Raw genomic sequence first — 25983 nt, forward strand, 5'->3', positions numbered from 1 at the left:
CAAGGGTTGCATGATTGGATGAACTTAACACCCCAAAGCTTTTGGTCCAAGTTGTAAAGCCTAGCCTTAGGCAGGTTCAATTCCCTAGGTTTGTTGTAAGCCTCATTGTTCAAGCATATGTGTTGTAGCATGGTGGCACACACATTCATCCCTATCATGCATAAAGAGGGTACAAGATGAAGTTGTGGAATGAATCACTTGGATAAGTACAAGGGTGGTAGGTGTACTCATACGCTAGCTTGATTTTGTCAGAGATGTTGAATCTTCGACTGAGGGGGGAATGTGTGAAGTAATCTTAGAATGTGAGATGGTTAGTACCAAGTCATTGTTAAGTAGATATATAACATGGTCATGAGCCATGCAGGTGAAGATATTTCTTATATAATTGGTTAGTACAACAATTGGCACCCATGTATCTCGATAAATCATTTTTTTTATATGGATATCAATGATCATATTTTTCAAGTGAAAAAGGAAGGGCCAAGCAAGTCGAAGGATGAGGAAACTAAAGATAATAACATGTCTCAAACCAAGACGAAGACAACAAATCAACAAGTAGAAGATTAGACAAGAAGATAAATATTGGGGGGGGGGGGGGTGTGTGTTGAAATATTGTAATTACTCCTATTGGTGAATCTTGAAAGCTCTAGATCTAGTCTTGTTATGGGACCATGGTTTTGGTAAGCCTTGGTATTTTCCCATGTTATTTGTTGCAATCAAGAAAGGCTTGTTAAGTCTATTGTTAGTTGTCACAGGCGACCAAATTTAGCTAGAGTGGCCAAGGATATAGAAATGAAGTTGAGGTGAACCGCAACTCATATACATGTTGGTTTTCATGTTATTAGTTACTTATTTATGTATTGCATCATTTTTCTTCCTAACAAAAATATCTTATTTATAGTTTATCAATATGTATATTATATAACATATGTTTTTTTTCACGATAACTGGTAAATTGTTAACTTTGTAGTCTAGGATCAAATCACAACAGGTGTCATTGTTCACCTCTATATCGAGATATTCAAAATTTCCTACCCCTTTGGGCTTATAGAAATTACTCTTAAAACTTTCAGCTTGTTCAGTTTTTGTTTTGCACAAGTTAACATGTCTCCAGAGAATAGAACCTAGGTGGAGGGGGGATTAAACTTGCTAGCTACCATTCAAGGTATTGTTTTTTAACCTATATAACATATGTTGTAATATACATCAATGGTATAAATCACATCTTGCTAATCATCACCAATAACCTCATTAATTAATACAATATCTATAACCAAAAAAAAGAAGTAATTATCCAATTAATATGCATATATTTGTTATGTAAATGTAATTAATAACCCCATTTGAATGAAACAAACAATCAATCCATGAGTGTGTTAGTGCATCATCAAAGCTACGTAACCGAAAGCACAAAACTTCTTCCTTGTCGTAATGAGTTTGGACCATAATCCTGCTTGTTAACACTCGCTCTCCTTGAGTGTATTGGCCACCCACCCTTATTGGATTGTTTGGGCTAGGGATATGCCACAGCGGCATCGACTCACCACTCATTTGTGAACATTATCTTATGTCAGTGTCACCTATGGAACAATGGAAACGTCATTTCAACTACAGTCTGCACCAAATCTCCAATGTCTCAAACAGATCAATTAAAAGCTTTGAAAGATATGAAAAACATCTATCGCCATTTATGAAATATTAAAATGATTTTAATGCACTTAGCTTTCTTAACTAAAAACTCTCCATTGCAGACCCCCACATTGATTCCATGTGATTATGGTTATGAAGAGGACGTGGAGGAAAATCTTATATGTCCTGTAAGATCTCCTTAATCATATCTAATATATACAAATGCTATGGCACATCCAGGTCAAAAACACTTGATTTCAAAGTTATGGAAATTTTATTGTAAACGTTCCTTACAATTTTAAACCAAAATTCATGATTTAATAAGTCATGTATGTCATGGTCATTTTTTTCTTAAAATAAATATATAATTTTTTTCAACATAATTATATTATTGAAAAATAAATTTTTAATTTTTTTCAACATAATTATATTTGGCTACGGCCGCTACTCTTGTCTCTACCCTATTATATATATACATGGATGTTTTACTCGGAGGAATGTATGTACATATAATTATCTGGTTTATTTTCACGCTGTGTTTGATTCTTCACTAGGTTGAATAATGGATTCTACTTCTCGTTATATCTATATGCATTTCTATTTTGAAAACATTCTGGATAGTTTCAGAGATAGAGTGATAATTCCTTTCTGTCATAGCAATTTACCATCTGAATTCACATAAATACGACTATTAGGGTATCAACTATACTCGATGAGAGGGTTTTGTACTCTTCCCAGATTAGAGGAAAGAAGCCCGTTCATTACACGACTTTTCCTTGTTTTCCTGATGAGAACCCCAATCCGCGGCTAACCCATTAGGGTGCGCAAGGGTCCTGAATTGGCGCTATTAATAGCGTTGGTCATCTTAGTTTTCAGTGTTGTCTTACTGGTTAACCTCGTTATAACTGCATGGCTGGTTCTGACCTCCAATGGGCATCGTGTTCGTTAAATTCTCCAGCTAGCCTCGTCTCGCTCATCAATTTCTCCTTTCTTCTTGTTTTATGAAAGGAATTTTTTCAGTTTTGTTTACTTTCAAGTATCGAGAGCAGTAACTTTACTGTTTGATGGAAGTTGGGTAAATTCCATGATTGCCGAAAGATGAATATATTGTTAAGCTTGCTGTCTTGCAGTTTTTCCTAAAATGATTTAGGCATACACTACCCGGTTCCATAAAGGCCTACAACTACAGCTAAGGTGTAGTTTTATGGTTAGATTTTCCTCGGTTTACCTACAGCGTGAGTTCCCCCCAGGATTCACCTAGGAATTTTCACCTGGTCCACACAGACACGGGTGCCTCAACAAGGCGTCAGTCCCCTATAGTCTGTTTATTAGAGGAATATCTGCATTTCTCAATTATGAACTATTTGTTTATTTCCCCACCTATAGTCACTGTTCCTGCCATAACACTTCCTCTTAATAAAGTTTTCTACTTGAAACGCTGTAACAGAGTCTAACCAGATAACATACAATAGAGCCCTCTTAAAAAAATCTAACCAGATAACATTAAATGGAGCTCTTCGGCAGCACAGTAACTTATAGTACAGGGTTATCATAAATTGTACTTACCTGTTCCCGGTATGTTTAGTAATTTGTTTCTCTCTTTCAGAGCTTCGTAACCACCGGTTCTCTGCTTGTCTTCCTCCCGTCCGCGAGATTTGTCTGCACGACCAAATCTCCCCCCAAGCTTGTTTGCCAGACCACAGCCTTCAGCAAACCTTCTGCACTACGTGCCAATGCTATCTGGTCACCACCAGACTTAGCATTATTTTTCCATCCTCCCCGTCTGTCCCAACAACACGGTCATTTTCCTCCCCCCACCTTCTTTCCCTTGGGTGGTTACGGTTGGGGGAGGCAGTTAGGGTTTTTCCCTTATGCTGGCAACTGTTCTTTTTTTTTGCTTAAAACAACTTCCCAATGAGAAGTTACAATATTTGATATTACTCAGTTAATGCTCAAACTCAGAGTTAACAATATTATTAATCAAAACAGAAAATAATAACCTTGTCCAATGTATTTACCTACAGCGGTAATAAAATATTTACAAATTTTCCGGGGTCATTACATCTTCCCCCCCTGAGATTGGACATCGTCCCGATGTCTTTCAGCCATGAACAACCCTGGATAGGTCCTTTTCATAAGTTCTTCATCTTCCCAAGTGGCCTCATTAGGCCCAAAGTGCTGCCACTGCACTTTAACTTGGATAATATCCCGCATCCGCAACGTTACTTCTCTTCGGTCGAGGATGTTCAGCGGTTTGACCCAGATTTCTCCTTCTGGTTCTACCTACACAAGCAACATCCTAACTCAGTTTTTCCCTTTATGGAATTTATGTAAGTCTATCTACCAGGCCGTTCCTTACCTGTATATCTTGCCAGCTGATTACATGCTTAGGATCATAAACATATTTTTTCAATACGGAAACATGAAAAACATTGTGGACCCGCATATGATTTGGCAAGGCGAGCTGGTACGCTACCACCCTGATTCTGGCCAAGATCTGAAAAGGTCCACAGAATTGGGGTGCCAGCTTAGCACACCCACTCCATTGTAAAGTACTCTTTTTTGCTCGGATTCTTACGTACACATGATCGCCGACTTGATATTCCTTGAATCTCCTCTTCCGGTCAGCGAAGTTCTTTTGCCTATCCTGTGCTGCTTTCAGATTAGCACGTATCTTTTTGACCAGTTCTTCCATTTCCTTAAGCATTTTTGGTCCAAGCATCAGCTTGTCTTCTGGCCCACCCCAACTTGAGGGGGTGAGGCACTTCCGCCCGTATAATACTTCAAATGGGCTCATCTACAACGACATGTGGTAACCATTATTGTACGCAAACTCCACCAAGTGTAGGTAATCCTCCCACTTATGGGGTTGTTGCATCACATATGCCCTTAACATGTCCTCCAACACCTGATTCACCCGTTCAGTCTGCCCGTCCGTTTGTGGGTGGTAAGCCGTGCTAAAGTTCAGCTGAGTTCCCAACTCCTCGAACAATGTTTTCCAAAAGACCGATGTAAATTTTACATCGTAGTCTGAGATTATTACCTTTGGTAGCCCATGCAATCTGAATATATTTTGCATGAAAATATGGGCGACCTGCACAGCTCTGTAAGTAGATTGTACCGGTATAAAATGTGCTGACTTACTTAACTTGTCCACCACCACCATGATGGAGTCGTTATTCTTCTTTGACTTAGGCAAACCTGTTATGAAATCCATCGAAATGGTCTCCCACTTCCATTTCGGGATGGGTAATGGTTGTAATAAACCCGCAGGATGTTGGTGTTCTGCTTTAATTTGCTGACATTCTAGACATCATGCCAAATAATCTGCCACATCTTTCTTCATACCCAGCCAATAATATTCTTTTCGAAGTGCAGTGATCATCTTTTGATATCCTGGGTGTCCAGCGTAATGACTCCCATGATACTCATCCAATATCAGATTTTTAATACTGTGCTGGTTGGGCACGTATAGTCTTCCCTTATAATACAACATTCCAGCAACATCCAAAGCATATTCCGGCTGTTTTTCCTTACTGGTTGGTTGATGTGCTTGCTGTTTTATTTGCTGATAAACAACATCTTGCTCGGCAGCCTTTTTAATCATTTCCCCGAAGGGACTTTTCCTTTCACTACAAGAAATCTCATACAAGCATTGCAACTTCCGACTCAAGGCGTCTGCCACTCAATTCTCCTTTCCTTTTATATGCTTGATCTCAAAGTCAAATCCACTTAGGAAGTCCACCCACCACGCTTGCCTTGCATTTAGAGTGGACTGGCTGAAGTAATTTGTCAAACTGTGGTGATCTGTTAATAACAGAAATTTTCTTCCCATAAGGTAATGTCGCCACATTTTTAGGGCGTGAATCACAGCTGCCAACTCTAAATCGTAAGCAGAATATTTCTGCTCATGCTCTTTCAACTTTCTTGATTCGTAGGCTATTACCTTCCCTTCCTGCATTAGCACTCCGCCTACTCCTTCTTTACTTGCGTCTGTGCACACCACATAATCCTTGTTTGGGTCAGCGATGCTTAAAATAGGTGCAGTGGTGAGCAAGTATTTAAGTTGCTCGAAACTTCTTTGACACTCAGGGGTCCATCTAAACGCTCTTCCCTTTTTTTGTAAGGAAGTGATGAGATAAGCTACTCTCGAAAACCCCTCCACAAACCGTCTGTAATAGCCTGCTAGCCCCATGAAGGATCGAATGTCTGCCACATCCTTGGGCACTGGCCATTCCATTATAGTCCTTATTTTTTTGGGATCCACAACGATTCCTTCTTTAGTGATTATATGCCCCAAATATTGTATTTGCTCCTTGAAGAAATCGCATTTGCTGAATTTTGCATATAATTTGTGTTCACGAAGGGTTTGCAATACTATCCTGAGGTGTTCCTAATGCTCCTCCATAGTTCGGGAATAAACCAGAATATCATCAATAAAGATCAGCACAAACTTATCCAAATACTGATGGAATACGTTGTTCATCAGACACATAAAAGTTGCGGGGGCATTGGTCAATCCAAAGGGTAACACCACAAACTCGTAATGGTCGTACCTTGTTCTGAAGGTTGTCTTAGCTATGTCTTCCTCTTTAATTCTGATCTGGTGATACCCTGATCGCAGATCGATCTTTGAGAAAACTGTTGCCCCTTTTACTTGATCAAATAGTTCATCGATGCGGGGTAAAGGATACTTATTTTTGACCGTCAGTTTGTTCAGCTAACGATAATCCATACACATGCGAAGAGTCCCATCTTTCTTCCTAACAAACAACACTGGGGCTCCCCAGGGTGACACGCTAGGGTGAATATAGTCTTTGTCCAGCAGCTCCTACAATTGCATTTTTAACTCCGTTAATTTTGATATGCTCATTCTGTAAGGTGCTCGAGACACCGGGGCTACTCCCGACACCAGTTCGATGGTAAAATCAATGTCTCTTTTAGGTGGTAGGCCTGGAATCTCTTCTGGGAATACATCAGCAAAATCCTGAACTATAGGAATGCTATCCAAAGCGGTTGTTTTATCTTTCGAGTTGGCATAACCCACCTGGATGGCATAAATCTGACATCCTTTCCTAATGCATTTTGCTAACTGGGAGGCTGTTATGGGCCGAATTTTCATTGGACGCTTAATTCCCTGCATCTCCTGCTTTATTCCAAGCTCATCCTTATAACTGATAGTCTTGGTTTTACAGTTAATTATGGACCAATGTTTCTCTAACCAGTCCATACCAATCAATATATCGTATGAGCCAAGAGGAAGCACATTTAAATTTGTTGTAACTGGTTGTCCGGCTATCTTTAAGGGGCAGTTTTTAACCTTAGCATTCACCCGTATTTTTGCCCCTGTTGCCAGCTGTACTAGCCAAGGGTCCTTAAATTTAACAGGTTGCAACTTACAGTGCTCCACAATTCTAGGACTAATATAACTTAATGTTGCACCAGGATCAATTAAAATAGTTACAACAAGATCTAAGAGTTTACCTTCAAATTCCACCATTGTCGGTTGGTACTCCGCCTGACGATCCTCAAGAGCAGCATTAATCCTTGGTAGGCTCCGTCCTACATCGCCTACTGTAGATGCTTCATAGACTTGGGAAACCTGTTCGGTTCCCTTTCGTTGAGGATAGTTTTTCACGTAATGAAGTCCACCACATCCCCAACATTGCATCGGAGGCCTTGCTGTCCCTTTGTTGTCTATCTTCCCAGGTTGTTCCGTGGTTCTAGACTCATTAGGGAGTTTTAACCAGAGCGGATTCTTCTGCATATTTCAACTGTTCTATCCCTTGGTATATCCTTTGATACCTCCACCATGATTTCCTTTAGTACCACCAGCTGGCTTGTTGCTTTTCTTATTGCCCCATTTCTTACCCAGATTTTCTCCCTTCTGCTTGTTTTGCTGGTAGCAGATGCGAGCTTTACGAATAGCCTCGTCCATTGTCCTTGGGCTGTCAAACTCGATTCTTTCCCTCATGCTCAAAGGTAGACTACTGACAAATCTCTGCACTTTAGCCTTCTCCTCCTGAATATAAGGCACGTAACAGAGCAGTGAAGTAAAACGAGTAATAAATTCATCCATAGTCTGCTACCCAAACCGCAGATTGTGGAATTCCCTAGCCTTCTCGTCATAAAAACGCTCGGTCAGGTACCTTTCCTTGAAATACCTCTAAAATTTCTCCCAGGTGATGTTCGGTTCACTTACTCCTTTTACCATCTTAACTTCTTCCCACCATAGGGTAGCCTTTCCCTGTAATTGGAAGATGGCCAGTCATGCCTTAAGGTTGGTATCATATTCGTAGAGCTGGAAATATTTATTCATGTTGATCAGCCATGCTTCAGCTGCATCCTCTTTTTCCCCGTCAAAGTGTGGCGGCTTAATCTTACAGAATTCCCCTTGCAACTCTACTAGTTGCCTTTTTTATGTCTATTGTTCAGAAGCATTGTCAGATCGTTCCTCTTCCCATCCTTCTGACTCTTCGTGTTCTGTGTGGTGATTCTGCTCTTCCGACATTCCTTGCTGCTCGGCGCTGGGATTCGGTGGAGGCTGATTCTGTTTGTTAGACAGGCTTTTTATAATTCTCTCTTGTTCCATAGTTAGCCGTGCGTTATCTTCTCGTAACCGGGCCATTTCATTTTTCAATTCCTGCACTGTCTCCAAAATAGCCTGATTGGTATTGCGGGCCTCCTCTCCAAGCTGTACCCATAACTCGGGATTACTCTCAGGGCTAGGTACAGGTCCCTGACCCATCGCATACCTGCGTGAAGCACTGTCTCCTCTTCTCATACTATCACTCTTTCACCTGTACTAACAGAACAATTACAGATGAGTAGTCACGCATAAGAATTTCCTAACTGTTCCTTGATATGGAAATAAATTATCTTTTGTTAGTCTAACAGTTCCAATTCCCAGAGGCTACAGTTTTGTTACTGGGCTCTGATACCATATGTCATATCTCCCCACAATAATGTATGAAAACATAAAAATAAAAGTTTTTACCTTGTGATTTACCCAAGGCAACAATTCTTTTTGTTTTACCCCGTTTCACACCGGACTACATTTATTATGCCAACACAATTACATAACGAGTCTGGTTTACTTTTGGGTTGATTTAAATGTTGACGAGTACTGTGACAGTACCTCTCATTCCACTCTTAATGGCAACTCACCCGGAGCGTGACAGCTAAGCCTCCACCTCGAGCTTGGCCAAAATCATCTCCGGGTAATAACTCTGTTGCGGTGTCGATTTGATTGATACTGCAGCGATACCACCTTCCTCGGGATTCCTGATCAAATCGATGGTAGAAACCCCGTTCATTCCATCGAACGACTGGCATTGCTCCAAATGACTTTTCAGTCTCATGCTACTAGGGTTTGGTGCTCATTCGATGCATTTGGCCTTGGCTCCCGGTCGAGGTTCTACTGTTCGCGAATTAGCAGGCTGGGGTCTTTCCTATACCACCTTACAGGGGCGATCCAGGTGCCTCCCTCTCATGGAGTTTGACAGTCCTTTTTGCAGTCAGGTCAGGTTGTTCCCTGGTTTTTTTTCCAGTTTCGTTTCAGTCTACATTCTCCTATTATCTCATGAAAGCTGTCAGTAATTTCCAATCCGACTTCCGCTATTGCAGGCTCTGTCGCGCCATGAATATGATGCGCTGTCGGTGATGATGGTGAATCGACTCCTTCTCCAGGCATGGCACACTTTTCTCTCGGGTAAGTCTACACTTCCGAATCCCCTTTGATTCTGGACTGTGTGGAAATAAAGGATTACTGGATTTTCAAGCGGCTTCATACATAATTCCTCTTGTCAGGTTGGGTTGCCAGTTTCCGCTTTGGAAAGGGTTTCGTTCTGACTCCTTTCTTTTGGAGGCTACTCCCTACAGTTTACTACCCAGTAAAGGGTTTCATCTGCATGTGCTTTGATCAGAGTATATTGTTATAGTTCAGTCTTGTTTCTAATTTTAGCGGGCTTACTCGCCTGGGCAGAGGTCTTGTAAGATTGTGGTGCCGACTTCGCCTCGGCTTGAGGTTGTATGATTCATGTACAATTATTTATCTCCCTGAACATGTGTTGATAAGTCATGTGACTCTTGGGTTGAGCGATAGTCTGCTGCTCCCTTTTGTTATATATATATTTATGAATTTTAACTTTGTGGACTATCATTCGGCTCCTGGATTTGGCTACGGCCGCTACTCCTGTCTCTACTTTGTTATATATATACATGGATGTTTTACTCAGAGGAATGTATGTACATATAATTATCTAGTTTATTTTCACGTTGTGTTTGATTCTTCACTAGGTTGAATAATGGATTCTAGTTCTCGTTATATCTATATGCATTTCTGTTTTGAAAACATTTTGGATAGTTTCAGAGATAGAGGGATAATTCCTTTTTGTCATTACAGTTTACCACTGCTCTGAATTCACATAAATGCGACTATCAGGGTATTAGCTGTACTCGATGAGAGGGTTTTGTAATCTCAGGGTTTGGTACTCTTCTCAGATTAGAGGAAAGAAGTTTGTTCATTGCATGACTTTTCCTTGTTTTCCTAATGAGAACCCTAATCCGTGGCTAACCCATTAGGTTGCGCAGGGGTCCTAAATTGGCACTATTAATAGCGCTGGTCATCTTAGTTTTCAGTGCTGTCTTAATGGTTAACCTCGCTATAACTGCATGGCTGGTTCCGACCTCCAATGGGCATCGTGTTCGTTAAATTCTCCAGCTAGCCTCGTCTTGCTCAACAATTTCTCCTTTCTTCTTGTTTTATGAAAGAAATGTTTTCAGTTTTGTTTACTTTCAAGTATCAAGAGCAGTAATCTTTACTGTTTGATGGAAGTTGGTTAAATTCCATGATCGCTGAAAGATGAATATATTGTTAAGCTTGCTGTCTTGCAGTTTTTCCTAAAATGATCTAGGCATACACTACCCGGTTCCATAAAGGCCTGCGACTACAGCTAAGGTGTAGTTTTATGGTTAGATTTTCCTCGGTTTACCTACAACATGAGTCCCCCTAGGATTCACCTAGGATTTTTCACCTGGTCCGCACAGAACATAGTACAAGAATAGAGTTAATCCAAAAATGAAAAGTCTTAAGACATAAAAATGCAAAAGATTAAAGAGTGGATAACATGAGTATAATTGGCATAAGCTGAGTGGTGTATGTTAGAGAATTTTAAAATACAAATGTTAAAGCAATTGAGGCAAATATTAATTACTATGGTAGTAAATTAATGATTTGTTTATTTTTTCTATTATTATTTTTATTTAATAAACAATTAACTAATTATATAAAAATTAATACTTACGAATAAAATAATATTTTTATATATAATTAATATTTATTAATAAAATAAGGCTAGTTTAATTTATAGATAAAAAATTTGAGTTTAAATTGTTTAATCTGTATAATAATGATCCAATAAATTTTCCACAACGGCGAATCTATTTATACACTCAAAAATATATTTTAAACAAAAAATATTATTTTTTACACTATAAAAAAAATCTATTTATCTCTAAATTAAACTCTGTCGTAAAATAATACGCTCAAGAAAATTGCCGTGACCTGTCAGCGCCGTCACCACTAAACATGAATCTCTCTACAAATGAGGGATGGGGTATTAAATTCCAAACATGGTCCATGGTGTTGCCTGGGGTGGTCCCTCTTCACGTGTTGGTCGGTTTGAAAAGAAGGAAAGAAAAGGAAACTGCAAAAACACATGAAATGTATAATGATAAACTTTTTCAATTTAAGAAAATAACTTTTTTCATTTAAACAAATTTTCCATTGATTTGAATCGTATCACTTCGTAAATTTAAATTTTCCATTGATTTGAATTGTATCACTTCGTAAATAAGCTTTCTGACAAAAATTTAAAATTAACCAAATACTTAACATGTTAATTTGGAATCTTACATCACATCATTCACCAAAAAATCCGCTGTGCCATAGAATATCATGTGATATATACTATCAAGCTTTTTTTCGCCTGACAAAAAAAGAAGAAGAATATCATGTGATATCACCCCTAAATGTCCTCTAGTGCCCCTACCATATGGACAGAACTAATGGCTTGGGACCCCCTCTTTACTTGTTCGATAGAGAATTAATTTTATCATAAATAATCAGTGATCGCAGTCAATCCGTGAATTTGAGTCAATTGAACCTGTATTATTGGCAGTGGTCAATATCATTCCACTATACCTTTAAATATCATATGTGGACTGTATTATTGGCTTTGGACATCTTTTTACTTGGTCGATGGACTTTTATATAAACCTTAATGGTTGAAGCTGTTCAAGCAGTAGTTTAAATAATAATTGTTTTTTTTATCATGGTTGAAACATTGTAGTTTGAATTTATTAAATTTATATAATAATATAAATATTTATATATTTAAAAGTATAATTAAAATAATAAAATATTATAATTAAAAAAATTTAACTCCATTACACTATTTTATTGCTTATAAACCCTCTTTTCAAATTACTACAACATCATATTATATTATATAAATAAAATCTAAAATCTAAAATAATTTAAAAACCCTTATTTTTCCAAATACGTGTAATTTTGAGCCATTCCCTTTAATCTTTATCAGTTAAACACAAGTTTTTCGTGTATTATCAACTATCATAATAAGAAGAGTTTTTCATGTATTACCAAGGATTTATTGGTTGCTATTTTAAATGGCCGGATTTCAATATGTATTACAACAGGATTTAATGCTGCCGTGTACGATACTTAATTTTGCCGTGTTTGAATGGAGTAGGTATTCTGTCTTAACGTGTTGGTCACCCACAAAAATCGGAGGTGTGGAAGTCGACGGATTACGATGTTGTTAAGTGGACCCACTTCTCGGGTTACGTGACAACACACTAAGATTTTACAATTTACAGACACCATTATTACCGATACTCATAAACACTTACAACACAAACAATATTCTTAAACACTTACAACACAAACAATATTCTTAACGGTGAAATTGGAAATGGTAATTCTCAGCTATGCTTTTATTGAAAGTGCCCATTTCACACCATCGCTCAACCCATCAATTGCAGCTTTATAACGCTCTTCCTCGGCTCGCTTGCAGTTTCCGCCGATCAAAATCGACTGTCTTTGCTTCAACATCTCATTTATTATTTCTGTTCAGCAGTCCATAATTACATTTCATTTGTTATTTCTGTTCGGCAGTCCATACTTATCCAGATTCCCATGGCAATGGCAAACCTAACTACCGCCCCAGGTCACGATGACAATGATTCTGCTGCTTCTTCTTCCTCGGCTTCATCCTTTGCCTCGTCTTCTTGTTCCCGCTTCGACGTCTTCATAAGTCACCGCGGGCCGGATGTAAAAGACACCTTCGCGAGCCATCTCTATAGACGCCTTCTTGATCATGGATTGAGCGTCTTTTTGGACAAGGAGGAATTGGAGGAGGGTCACAATTTTTCTTCTCAAATAGAACAAGCTATCGGTGGTGCCTCAGTCCAAATTGCAATTTTCTCCGAAAGGTATGCGGAATCTAGTTGGTGTCTTAATGAGCTTGTTTTCATGAAAAACGCCGAGGCTACCAGTCCTCAGCGGGTTACCATTCTTCCCATCTTTTTTAAGGTGGATCCTTCTGAGGTCCGATATACAGAGACAAAAGGAAGGTACGCTGAAGCCCTGCAGAAGCTCCAGGACAAGAGAATAACCGACCCTCAAACAGGTGGTCAAAAACCACGCTACAGTTCAGACACTATTCAGAATTGGAGAACCACACTTTCATATGTTGCAGATCTGAGCGGTTTCGAACTGAAACAATATAATGGGTGAGGATCTCCCACAATCTCTGGCAATCTGTAATCGTATTGGATTTGTTGGCATGATATAAGGTACATGATGTTTACTTTCTAACTTCTTATTTTACTTCATCAATGTGTATTATTCAGGGACGAGGGCGAGCTCTTGGATTACGTCCTCAAAAGGGTTTTACAAAATGTTCCAAAACGACCTTTGGATGTGGCTCAATATCCAACTGGGTTGGACCTAAAACTAGAAGAATTTGAAAAGACAGTGTTGCAGGCGCAGGAGAAGCAGGTGAAACCCAAAGTTGTGGGGATCTTGGGTGTAGGCGGGGTCGGAAAAACGACACTGGCCAAAGCATTCTTCAACCTTAACAGGTCAAAGTACAACGAATCCGCCTTTATTTTCAATGTTAGGGAAATGTCTCTAAATATTTTAAAAAGTAAGCTCATTGAAGGCTTGAAACTTGGAAATATAGAAACTGAGTGTACAGAGGAACGTTTACTAAAGCATCCCTTATCCTGTCACGCTCCCTTATCTTGTCAGGCTCTCTTAGTTTTAGACGATGTAAATGATACAAATCAAAAGGAAGCGCTTTTGACAATTAAGGGTTTTCTTAGCCCTGAAAGCTTGATTTTGCTTACATCGCGTGACAAGCATGTCCTTCAAAGCCATGGAGTGTTAGAAGGATCCCTTTATTATTTAAAGGGATTGAATATCCCGCAATCCAAACAACTCTTCTGTTCCTATGCTTTTAATCAGCCACATCCACTACCAGAATTTGCAGATTTGGTAGATCGGTTTGTTAGAGTGTGTGGTGGATTGCCACTATCATTGAAAGTGGTGGGCGCACTAGTTTATGGACGACAATATGATTACTGGGAAGATCGATTGGTTCGACTTCAAACAAATTTTCCCAAGGAGATAGAGGGCTGTTTTAGAATAAGTTATGACTCACTTGAGGAAAATGATAAGTCAATATTCTTAGATATTGCTTGTTTCTTCATAGGACAAGACAGAGATAAAGCTATCAGGATATGGGGTAATGTTGGGCTTCAAAATCTGCAGGACAAGTGTCTGTTAGATGTGGACACTGAAAATAAAATAAATATGCATGATCATATTAAGGATCTTGGAAGAAAATTTGCCAAGGAAGTCACGCCCCTTCGTATTTGGGGTTCGACAACCAATAGCACTGATAATTTGTTACAGCGATCCTCACATGTAAGTACTTCGACAATCCAAACCTTTTTCTTGGGTTTAATTAAATTTTAAGCTTTAAGATTTCTTGTTTCATGACAAAGTTAGATTAGTTCACTGTAGATTTTTTCCTTGATCAATGAGCAGGTAATATCTGAGGTTAGCGGAATAAGTATGGTTAGTTCCTCCTTTGATTTCTTCACGGGTGAACATCCCGACCATTCAAATACCCCGACTTCACAAGTATCACGGATCAGGCCTCTCTTCAGTAATTTCGATTTTAGTAAGTTGCAACTTGTTGCAACTGAAGAAGATCATTTAGAAGACATATTGAGGAAGCAGAAACCGCATTTGACATGGCTCCGTTGGTATGGATTTTCCCACTCTTCCCTTCCTGACTGGATTCCGATGACGAAGTTAAGAGTTCTGGAAATGCAGGGAAGCACTTTGAATAGACTGTGGCCACATCAATCTAAAGTACGAAAATATGTGTGCGTTTATCCTTCTTCATTTAATTTCTCATTTTGTAGGCTACAATCTTATGTTGAAACGTGAACATTGCAGGTGTTGCCTCTCGATCTGAAAGAGTTAAATATCTCGGCTCCCCTCTCAGAGATTCCAAGATCTATAGGGCAGCTGAATTACCTCCAAAGGATCGCCATATGGAATCATTCCAAAGCAGTGACCGTCGAAAGGTTGCCGCCGGCCGGACGAATTTTGTCATTTGCACTCTTTAAAATACTTAATTTTCAAAGGGTTCTCAAAATTGGTGTCGCTACCTGTTTCATTTGGAGAGCTAAATAACTTACAGCTCATGGATTTGGAAGGTGCTTCCTCTTTGCTCACTCTTCCCAATTCATTTGGCAATTTAACTCGCCTGAAACATCTTTCATTGAGGGGTTGCGAGAATTTGGCCATCGACAATGGAACTCTGGGAGATATTAAAATGCTGGAGCACTTGGATCTTTCATCCTGCAGTCAGTTGGTAGATTTGCCACCCCAAGTCGCACGTCAACGGTCCTTGCAACAGTTATATTTGCAGGAAACAAAGTTAAAAGAATTGCCTAGCGTTATTGGAGACCTTTGCAATTTGCAAGTTCTAAAATTAGGTAGCGATTTGTTGGAAGCACTTCCACTTTGGCTCGGTGACCTAAAGAGCTTGAAGATCTTCTCACTATCTTCTTCGCCGCGATTAAAATCCTTGCCCGATTCCTTTGAACTGTTGACTCAGTTGACACATTTGGATATAGAAAATTGTGGGATAGAATATCTACCAGAACACCTTCTCAAGATGAACAATCTAGAATCTCTAGTGGTATCAGATTGTCCGTTGGGGGAACTTCCATTTAAAAGGGTTGGAGGAGACATAGAAAGACACTTATCATTACAAGGGGAAAGAACAATGAATAAATTGAATTCCTCCAATGGCATGTGCATGTTTTGGCTCAAGACATTAGAGCTGTCAGGCACAGAAATAAGGGAGGTATTTTTTGAAGAGGGAGTTTGCCCCAACCTTCAACAACTGTCCTTGAGGGGGTGTCATGAATTGAGGCAACTAGGATGGATTTGTGGCCTGTCAAAACCTCCAGATCTCGACATCAGCAGCTGTGTGAATGTTGAGGACCTCCCCGGTTTTGAAACATTGGTATCTTTGGAGACTTTGAATGTTCGGAGATGTGAGAAGCTCGAGAGAATACAAGGCTTGGGCCAGCTTTCAAGACTTAGAAATCTAATTGTTGAGCAATGCCATGAGATACGAGAGCTACCAGGTGTGGAATATTTGACCTCTTTGGCGGTGTTGAGAGCTAGAGGATGTAAGAAGCTCGAGGGCATACCAGGGTTGGGGCAGCTCACAAAGCTTGGAAAATTAGATATTCGGGAATGTCATGCGATACAAGAGCTGCCAGGGGTGGAATGTTTGACTTCTTTGGAGCGGTTGGATGTTGGTGGATGTGAGAAGCTAAGGAGCATACCGGGATTGGGGCAGTTCACAAAGCTTACACATCTGGATGTTAGTGGATGTCGTGAGATACAAGAGCTGCCAGGGGTGGAATGTTTGACTTCTTTGGAGTGGTTGATTGTTGGTGGATGTGAGAAGCTAAGGAGCATACCGGGATTGGGGCAGTTCACAAAGCTTATACTTCTGGATGTTAGGGGACGTCGTGAGATACAGGAGCTGCCAGGGGTGGAATGTTTGACTTCTTTGGTGTGGTTGGATGTTGAGGAATGTGAGAAGCTAAGGAGCATACCAGGGTTGGGGCAGTTCGCAAAGCTTGAATATCTGAATGTTAATGGATGTCGTGAGATACAAGAGCTGCCAGGGCTAGAATGTTTGACTTCTTTGGAGTGGTTGAGTGTTGGTGGATGTGAGAAGCTGAGCATACCGCGATTGGGGCAGTTCACAAAGCTTACACATCTGGATGTTAGAGGATGTCGTGAGATACAAGAGCTGCCAGGGGTGGGATGTTTGACTTCTTTGGAATGGTTGGATGTTCACGGATGTGAGAAGCTCAGGAGCATACCAAGGTTGGGGCAGTTCACAAAGCTTACACATCTGGATGTTGGTGGATGTGAGAAGCTCAGGAGCATACCAGGGTTGGGGCAGTTCACAAAGCTTACACATCTGGATGTTAGTGGATGCCGTGAGATACAAGAGCTGCCAGGTGTGGAATGTTTGACTTCTCTGGAGGAGTTGTATTTTGGTGGATGCGTGAAGCTCAGGAGCATACCAAGGTTGGAGCAGTTCACAAAGCTTAAAATGTTAAATGTTAGTGGATGCCGTGAGATACAAGAGCTGCCGGGGGTGGAATGTTTGACTTCTTTGGAGCGGTTGGGTGTTGGTGGATGTGAGAAGCTAAGGAGCATGCCGCGATGGGGGCAGTTCACACAGCTTACATATCTGGATGTTAGTGGATGTCGTGAGATACAAGAGCTGCCAGGGGTGGAATGTTTGACTTCTTTGGAATGGCTGGATGTTCAGGGATGTGAGAAGCTCAGGAGCATACCAGGGTTGGGGCAGTTCACAATGTTTGACTTCTCTGGAGCAGTTGTATTTTGGTGGATGCGTGAAGCTCAGGAGCATACCCTGGTTGGGGCAACTGACAAAGCTTAAAACATTAGAAGTTCAGCAATGCCGTGAGATCCGGGAGCTGCCCGGCGTGGAACATTTAATGTCGTTAGAGCTTCTTGATGTTCGTGGATGTCCCAAACTGCTATTGGGTGAGAGTGTGCTTGAGCAGTTGCGGCAACAATTGAACGAAGGCCTAAAATATGAAAAAGAAAGATGCGGTTGCCTGGATTTTCTGAATTGGTTATGGATTTGGTCAAACTCAGTGTTTGAGTACAGTAGCGCATCTTAGCAGTGTGGATTTCCTTCCTCCACGATGTTACATTAAGGAACTTCTATGCAGGGTGTAAATACAAAAATGATTTAGATTGTAGTTATGTTATTCATTAAAAGTGATGACACTTCACGCTTCTCAAATACACGAAATATATAATTAGTTAAAATTAAATTAATGTTATGTTAAATATTATTACATCGATAGCTATAAGAAAAATTATCAAATTTTTAATTAATATAATTTTTTTTTTAAACTATTTTAATTAATTCTTAATTCATATAAAAAAATTGGATGCACTAAAGTTGAATTGAATTAATTAACCTGTCGCATATTTGTTATGAAATTATTTCATAATAAATTTTTGTTAGGTTATAAAATGATAGATTATTTTAACATATTGTGTTGGTTGGTTAGGAATATGATAGATTGAGGAAATGAGTGGTTATTTTAGTATATTGATAATTTGTGTTTATGTTTTTCTATTTTATTTAGTATAAATTTATTTTGAGTGATTTAATGTAGAATTTTTTATTTTTCTTAAAGCAATTTAACATAAATATGATTTTTTTTAGTTTATTATTTGTTAATTTAGTTAATGTAGTGGTTTTTTGGTAAATTAATGTGTTGTATTATGAAAGAAAATTAAGGTTATTTGATTTTGCTAGATTGTTCTTTGAGGATTTTAATTCTCTTCAAAATAATACTCTTATTATTATTAGTTTTGGATTTCTCTAAAAGACACTAGTTATAAAAGTTTCCACTCACAACAATACACCATAGCCAACACCTATACAACCAACAACTAAGTACATCATGATAGTCAAAAGCCCGGCCAACTGGGCCAAAAAAAACAAAAGACGTCAAACTGTAAAGCCATCTAGATGGAACACTGACCAACAAACCTTTGACCTTTTTAGCATTCCTACCATCACGGCCCACGTGTTTATGCAAACCACCGCTTTGAATTCTCAAAGAAGTGTCTTGAATTTCCTTCCTAAAGTACACGTTAGTACCCTCACGCTCAAACTCGGTGGATCTGTCGGATCCCCGCTATCAAAACCATAAGCAATATGCCCCTCCACATGACCCAGGTGGGAGTCAGTGTTGTCCAAGTAGAAGCATTGATTTTTAAGCATCCTTTTCTTCCCGGGTGGCGAATGTAGAAATTAATGTGGAGATATGAAATTGCGTATGAAATTTAACTAAAACACAAGACTCAAATCTACTCTACTCATCTGCGGAATTCAATTCACGATTGAGAGCACAACTCATAAACATGAAATAAGAAATAATACGCATGCACATGAAAACACATTTATATCTAATGGGAAAGCAACTGCTAAAAACCCCTTCAACTTTGTGTTCATTAATCAAGTGAGTAAGAGAATATATTACAATTGTCAACTCAATGCCAAAGCTCAACCTACAAAAGCAATTATATTCTCTCCTACTGAATGATTGATCTGGCTAGTACTTAACCAATTTAGCACACCACACGAGCACACCACACCCCTATTTCCTTGTGTTGTTCTTTGAGGAATTGGCCCCCTATTAATTAGGGAATTCCTCTAATTGATTGCACAATTCCCAAGGATGGTCCACCTGACCTCATGCAACACCTGTACACTCAACTAGTTTACAACTGTCGATTAACAGCCTTGGAAACTCCACCACAACTAGGAAACTCGTATTCTTTGCATGCGTGAGCTAATTATTAGTTGATTGATCAGTTAACTACATGATCTTTGAGTTAGACTGATGTCTTACTAAACTCACCACCAACTAGTTCAATTAATAGTTAGAACTAGTTTAACTGATCACAACTGAAATTAACTCAACCTACGCTCCTAAAATTTAGGAATCACTACATACAACTGAACTTCATGCTCCTAACTCGAATTAACTAAGCTAACTGAGTGATAACAACCATGTCACCTCAGTTAACTTATCCAAGCTGTTTGTTGATGTGGAATTTCAAATTTCCTCAATTTGACTAAGGAAAAATCAAATTAAGAATTTCTTGCTGCATTTTTCAACACTCTCTCTCAACAAGAAAGGGATTATCAACCAACCCTATCATGCATCTATGAAATGTACTGGATGCAACACCTCTTACTGTTGCTATTTCTACTGCAACATCTGCAATTGTCCACTGGAAAAATTTTGTTGTTGACTCTGCGACTGAGCCTCCTGCTATGCTGTCAACACTCTGCGCTCCTCAATATCTAACTAAAATTGATCCTCCTGCTACTGAATATTGTGGGCTCCTGTAAGATGGGTAATGATCCATGAGGAGAACACCTCAATGAACCTTGCCCAAATTTCTACACTCCTGGGACTAGGGCCTCACATCGCCCCACCTCACACATGGAGGTATGGTTGCATGTGCTCCCTCTGCCCACTTAGCTTGAACTCTCCCCCTACTGTAGGTATCTAATTGAGTGGATGTCTCCACTCTACCTCTTGTCTGCTTCTCCATTTATGGTTGCTCCATAACTTCCTGAGACTCCTTTTGAGGCTTCATTTTGAGAGGTAAATCATGCTCCCTCTCAACCACCATGTCTCTAACCCTTGCCTTGCTCCTCAAAGATTTGCATGCATCTTCTACCTCAAGTGCATATAGGTTCTTGACTCGAGCACCGATCTGCATCACCTGCTCCATGGCTATGTGTCTCAAGAATACTTTCCCTTTGCTAAAGATCACATCGTTACCACAGTCTTCCAACACTGCTACTGAGATGAGATTTTTCTTTAGGCTTGGAACGAACATGACATCCTTGAGTTTGAGAGGGGAGCCCAACTCCCTTTGAAAGGTGATTGTACCAATCCTAGTCGTGTTGTACCTTCCATCGTTTCCAAACTCAATGTTCATATGGAGATATTTCTTCTCCAAGTCACTGAAAAATTGTCTATTCCCCGTCACGTGGAACGAGGCACCATTGTCCAAGTACCACACACTCCCCATCACAGTGCTCAACATGCATGCGATAAGGGTGAAGTCAAGCTCGAACTGTGAAGCCAAAGTTTCACTTTCTACTGCTACTGCAGGCTCCTTCTTGCTAGAATTTTTGTGTTGACACTTAGTGGCATAGTGCCCGAATTCATGACAATTGAAGCATTTAATTTTGGACAAGTCTTTCTTCTTGCCCTTTTGGCTGGAATTAGCCTCACCTTGGGAATTCTTTCCCTTGGCGTTCATTCATTTTCCCACTAGAGAAAAGTCCTCTTCATCTGCTCCTTTCGATGAAGTCTCGCCTCTGGTATTCTGCCTTATTTCCTCTTGTACCAAATGAGACCATAAGCGTTCCCAATTTGGTAGTTTTTCTCTTTCGTTCACCGAATCTTGGTAGCTATGCCAACTCTTGGGAAGGCCTAGAAGATCTAGGATTACCAAATCATCTTCTACAACAATAACACCAACTCCACCAAGTTCATCACGACATTGTGTGAACCTACTTAGATATTGTTGAATAGAGTCATTCTTCTACATCTTGATATTTCAAAGTTTATTCTTGAGCGCCAACTTCTTGTGGTCACTACTATTCTGGAACAAATCTGCCAATGCTTGCCACATTGCATACAAAGTTTCTTTCCCGTGGATATTTGAGACAATGTGGTCCTTTACTCCCTCCAATATGATTCTCCTCACCTTGGCTACACACTTCCTCCATTCTGGTAGATCCTTGACATTAGATGATCCTGGTTTTGAAATGTCAATCTCAAAAAATTCCTTCAACCCATTGTCCTCCAGCACTGCCTCCATGCGGTCTTTCCAAGCAACAAAGTTTGAGCTTCCCTCAAGGGCATACTCAAGTCTTAGACCATAGAAAGCCATCCTGCTAGCTCTAAAGAATTAATCCTGCAAATTCGATCCTCTTGCAATAACAACTTCAATTTTTTTTCTCTACTATGAATCCTGCTTTGATACCATGTAGAAATTAATGTGTAGATATGAAACTTCTTATGAAATTTAACTAAAACACAAGACTCAAATCTATTCTACTCATCAACGAAATTCAATTCATGATTGAGAGCACAACTCATAAACATGCAATAAGAAATAACACACATGCACATGAAAACACATATATATCTAAAGGGAAAACAACCAATAAAAACACATTCAACCTTGTGTTCATTAATCAAGTAAGAGAAGCTATTATAATTTTTAGCTCAATCCTAGAGCTCAACCTACAAAAGAAATTCTATTCTCTCCTACTGAATCACTGATTTGACTAATACTTAACCAGTTCAACACACCAAACTAGCACACCACACCCCTAATTTCTTACGTTTTTCCTTGAGGAATTGGGCTCCTATTAATTAGGGAATTCCTCTAATTGATTGTGCAATTCCCAAGGATGGTCCACCCTACCTCATGAAACACATGTACACTCAACTAGTTTACAACTGTCGGTTAATTGCCTTGGAAACTCCACCACAAATGGGCAACTCATATTCTTTGCATGCATGAGCTAATTATTAGTTGATTTATCAGTTAACTAGATGATCTTTGAGTTAGAATGACGTCCTGCTACTCAAGTGACCACCAACTAGTTCAATTAACTCGAATTAACTAAGCTAACTAAATGATAACAACCATGCCATCTCAGTTAACTCATCCAGACTATATCTTGATGCGAAATTTTAGATTTCCTCAATTTGACTAAGGCAAAATCAAATTAAGAATTTCTTGCTGCATTTTTCAACAACGAAGACGTTATACCACTCCAGTTGCTTGACTTTCATGACCAGACCTAGTAGGGTCTTCATTTTCCAGTGAAAAGCCATAGAATTCAGATATTGGTTCTTCTTGCCCCCGATGTGCCTAAGGTTTGGAACCCAAGATGACATGTCCTCCATGATTTCGAAATTGAAATAGGATTGTCTCTCAATCCTTGCTTAAGTCTCTAATTTACAACCTCAAACCCAAACACAAAATTACAATAAGCGAAATACCCAAGCGAAGAAAGAAATCAACTTGACTTTTCACGTTGCAAGAAGCAAATGATGCCCTCACCAACCCATTGTATTCTTAGGTTATAAGAATTCAACCATAGCCCAGAATGCCAATGGTACTCTGTTGTTGTCACCAACACCCTCATGGGCCAGAGGGCTCATGCCTCACCAACTCAATTACAAATGCAAGCCCTAATACATAACTGTCAACGTTGTCAATTGGAGCATAACGCAAGCGTTGGGAGGTCGAGGACCAACCCTCGCCTCCACTCAAACCATGACTCTCAAACTCCAAACACTTCATATGATAATGGTTAGTGTCAACTAGGGATCTGCATGCAATTACATGTGGGCGCTAGCCATGCCCCCCCTACATTAATACCATCACGTTTGGGGGTGACGAGCACAACCTCTGAAACCCCCCATTTCATATTCATTAATGCCCATCAAAATTTAATTAATGTATGTTTATTTTAATTATGAATATGTTTTTTCTAATTTATTATTTGTTAATTTAATTAATATAAATTTATTTTAATTTTGGATCTATTAAGTATGAAAAGGGATAAAATTATTTAAAAAAAAATTGCATTTTAATAAATTTGATATTTCCTCCATGAATATTTAATTAATGGTTTGAATTTATATTATATATGTAGTATTAATATATATGTGTAATTTGAAATTATTCCCAAGTGAATATTTAATTTAATTGATGATTTAATCTAAATTAAATTATATGTATAATATATGTGAGAGAGAGATTTGACATTAATTTTTAGATTTTATGTTGATATCAACCATGCCACCTCAGTTAACTCATCCAGACTATATGTTGATGCAGAATTTCAGATTTCCTCAATTTGACTAAGGCAAAATCCAATTAAGAATTTCTTGCTGCATTTTTCAACAACGAAGACATTATACCACTCCAGTTGCTTGACTTCCATGACCAGACCTAGTAGGGTCTTCATTTGCCAGTGAAAAGCCATAGAATTCAGATATTGGTTCTTCTTGCCCCCGATGTGCCTAAGGTTAGGAACCCAAGATGACATGTCCTCCATGATTTCGAAATCGAAATAGGATTGTCTCTCAATCCCTACTTAAGACTCTAATTTACAACCTCAGACCCAAACACAAAATTACAATAAGCGAAATACCCAAGCGAAGAAAGAAATCAACTTGACTTTTCACGTTGCGAGAAGCAAATGACGCCCTCACCAACCCATTGTATTCTCAGGTTATAAGAATCCAACCATATGCCAGAATGCCAATGGTACTCTGTTGTTGTCACCAACACCCTCGCGGGCCAGAGGGCTCATGCCTCACCAACTCAATTACAAATGCAAGCCCTAATACATAACTGTCAACGTTGTCAATTGGAGCATAACGCAAGCATTGGGAGGTCGAGGACCAACCCTCGCCTCCACTCAAACCATAACTCTCAAACTCCAAACGCTTCATATGATAATGGCTAATGTCAACTAGGGATCTGCATGCAATTACATGTGGGTGCTAGCCATGCCCCCCCTACATTAATACCATCACGTTTGGGGTGACGAGCACAACCTCTGAACCCCCCATTTCATATTCATTAATACCCATCAAAATTTAATTAATGTATGTTTATTTTAATTATGAATATATTTTTTTTTCTAATTTATTATTTGTTAATTTAATTAATATAAATTTATTTTAATTTTGGATCTATTAAGTATGAAAAGAGATAAAATTCTGGATTTCAGACATCTGTGGTTTATATCTTTTGACTTAGTTACCGGAGAATCCACAGTACGAACCATTTTTCGTCAATGTTTCAAATCCCAATCGGGATCCATCATCAGGAAGAAAAACATAATCATGCAATTCTCAGCACCTGGAACTATTAGGCAAGGTATGAGCTCTGTAAAAGATGATATTGATAAACATCAACTTAAAGGAGTCTATAAAATAGATTGTTCATGTGGAAAAAGCTACATTGGTGAAATAGGTCGCTCCCTGCAGACAAGACTCAAGGAACATGGAGCTGATATTAGGAATGAAAGATCTCGTACTTCGGCCTTGGCAGAGCACTCCTCAAAAACTAAACACCATATCTGCTTGGAAAGCGCCTCAATTGTCGCAAGGGAAGAACAACATCATAGGCGAAAGATTAGAGAAGCACTTGAAATTATCAAACATCCTCATAATCTGAACAGAGACAATGGTTTGGAGATTAGTGGGAGCTGGCTTCCCTTGATCAGAGAAATCAAGATCACCAACACATCCCAGGTATAGCAATCAGTAAGTAGGTATCCCTCTCCTATTCTAATATTTAGTAGTTAGTAACCCTACTTTAATAATTTAATAATAATAATAATAATAATAATAATAATAATAATAATTAACTTTTAATTACAACATTTACAATAATTACAATAATAGCTATTACTATTATCATTAACTATTATAAAAAATTTATTATTAAGTTTTTAATTAAAATATATTAAAAAATAAATAAACAAATTTTCATAAATGGGTACTATTTTAATTATTAATAGTAATTATCAATTATGTTGTCGTAATATTAATTAATATTAATTATCAATTATTAATATTAATTATTGTTAATTAATTATTAAGTGATTATTAATTAATTATTATCTTCGTATATATTCTTCGGTGAAAGAGTTCTGAGGCTCGGTGAAAGAGTTAAAAAACATACTCTATATATTCTTTGGTGAAAGAGTTTTGAGGCTCGGTGAAAGAGTTAAACACCTACTTTATATATTCTTCGCATATATTCTTCGGTGAAAGAGTTCTGAGGCTCGGTGAAAGAGTTAAAAACATACTCTATATATTCTTTGGTGAAAGAGTTCTGAGGCTCGGTGAAAGAGTTAAAAAACATACTCTATATATTCTTCGGTGAAAGAGTTAAAATCATACTCTATATATTCTTCGCATATATTCTTCGGTGAAAGAGTTCCGAGGCTTGGTGAAAGAGTTAAAAACATACTCTATATATTCTTCGCATATATTCTTCGGTGAAAGGGTACTCTATATATTCTTCGCATATATTTCTTC

General features: G+C 38.8%; 2 protein-coding genes across 2 annotated transcripts; one reads left to right on the forward strand and one right to left on the reverse strand.

Annotated features, from left to right (window-relative positions):
- Positions 1–6460: 6460 nt before the first annotated feature.
- On the reverse strand, positions 6461–7396 carry LOC149216129 (uncharacterized). The gene has a single exon (XM_089389836.1). The coding sequence runs from the start codon at positions 7394–7396 to the stop codon at positions 6461–6463; it is 936 nt and encodes a 311-aa protein (XP_089245962.1).
- Positions 7397–12673: 5277 nt separating this feature from the next.
- On the forward strand, positions 12674–15421 carry LOC149216130 (disease resistance protein Roq1-like). The gene is made up of 4 exons (XM_089392707.1): positions 12674–13443; positions 13564–14641; positions 14765–15094; positions 15182–15421. Exons 1-4 carry the CDS (start codon positions 12848–12850, stop codon positions 15419–15421), a joined length of 2244 nt encoding a protein of 747 aa, XP_089248833.1. The 5' UTR covers positions 12674–12847.
- The last annotated feature ends 10562 nt before the right edge of the window (positions 15422–25983 follow it).

This window comes from Pinus tabuliformis, chromosome 1_1 (assembly GCF_031772625.1).
Source record: "Pinus tabuliformis cultivar Carrire ecotype Pingquan chromosome 1_1, CPIR1, whole genome shotgun sequence".
Lineage (NCBI taxonomy): Eukaryota > Viridiplantae > Streptophyta > Pinopsida > Pinales > Pinaceae > Pinus > Pinus tabuliformis.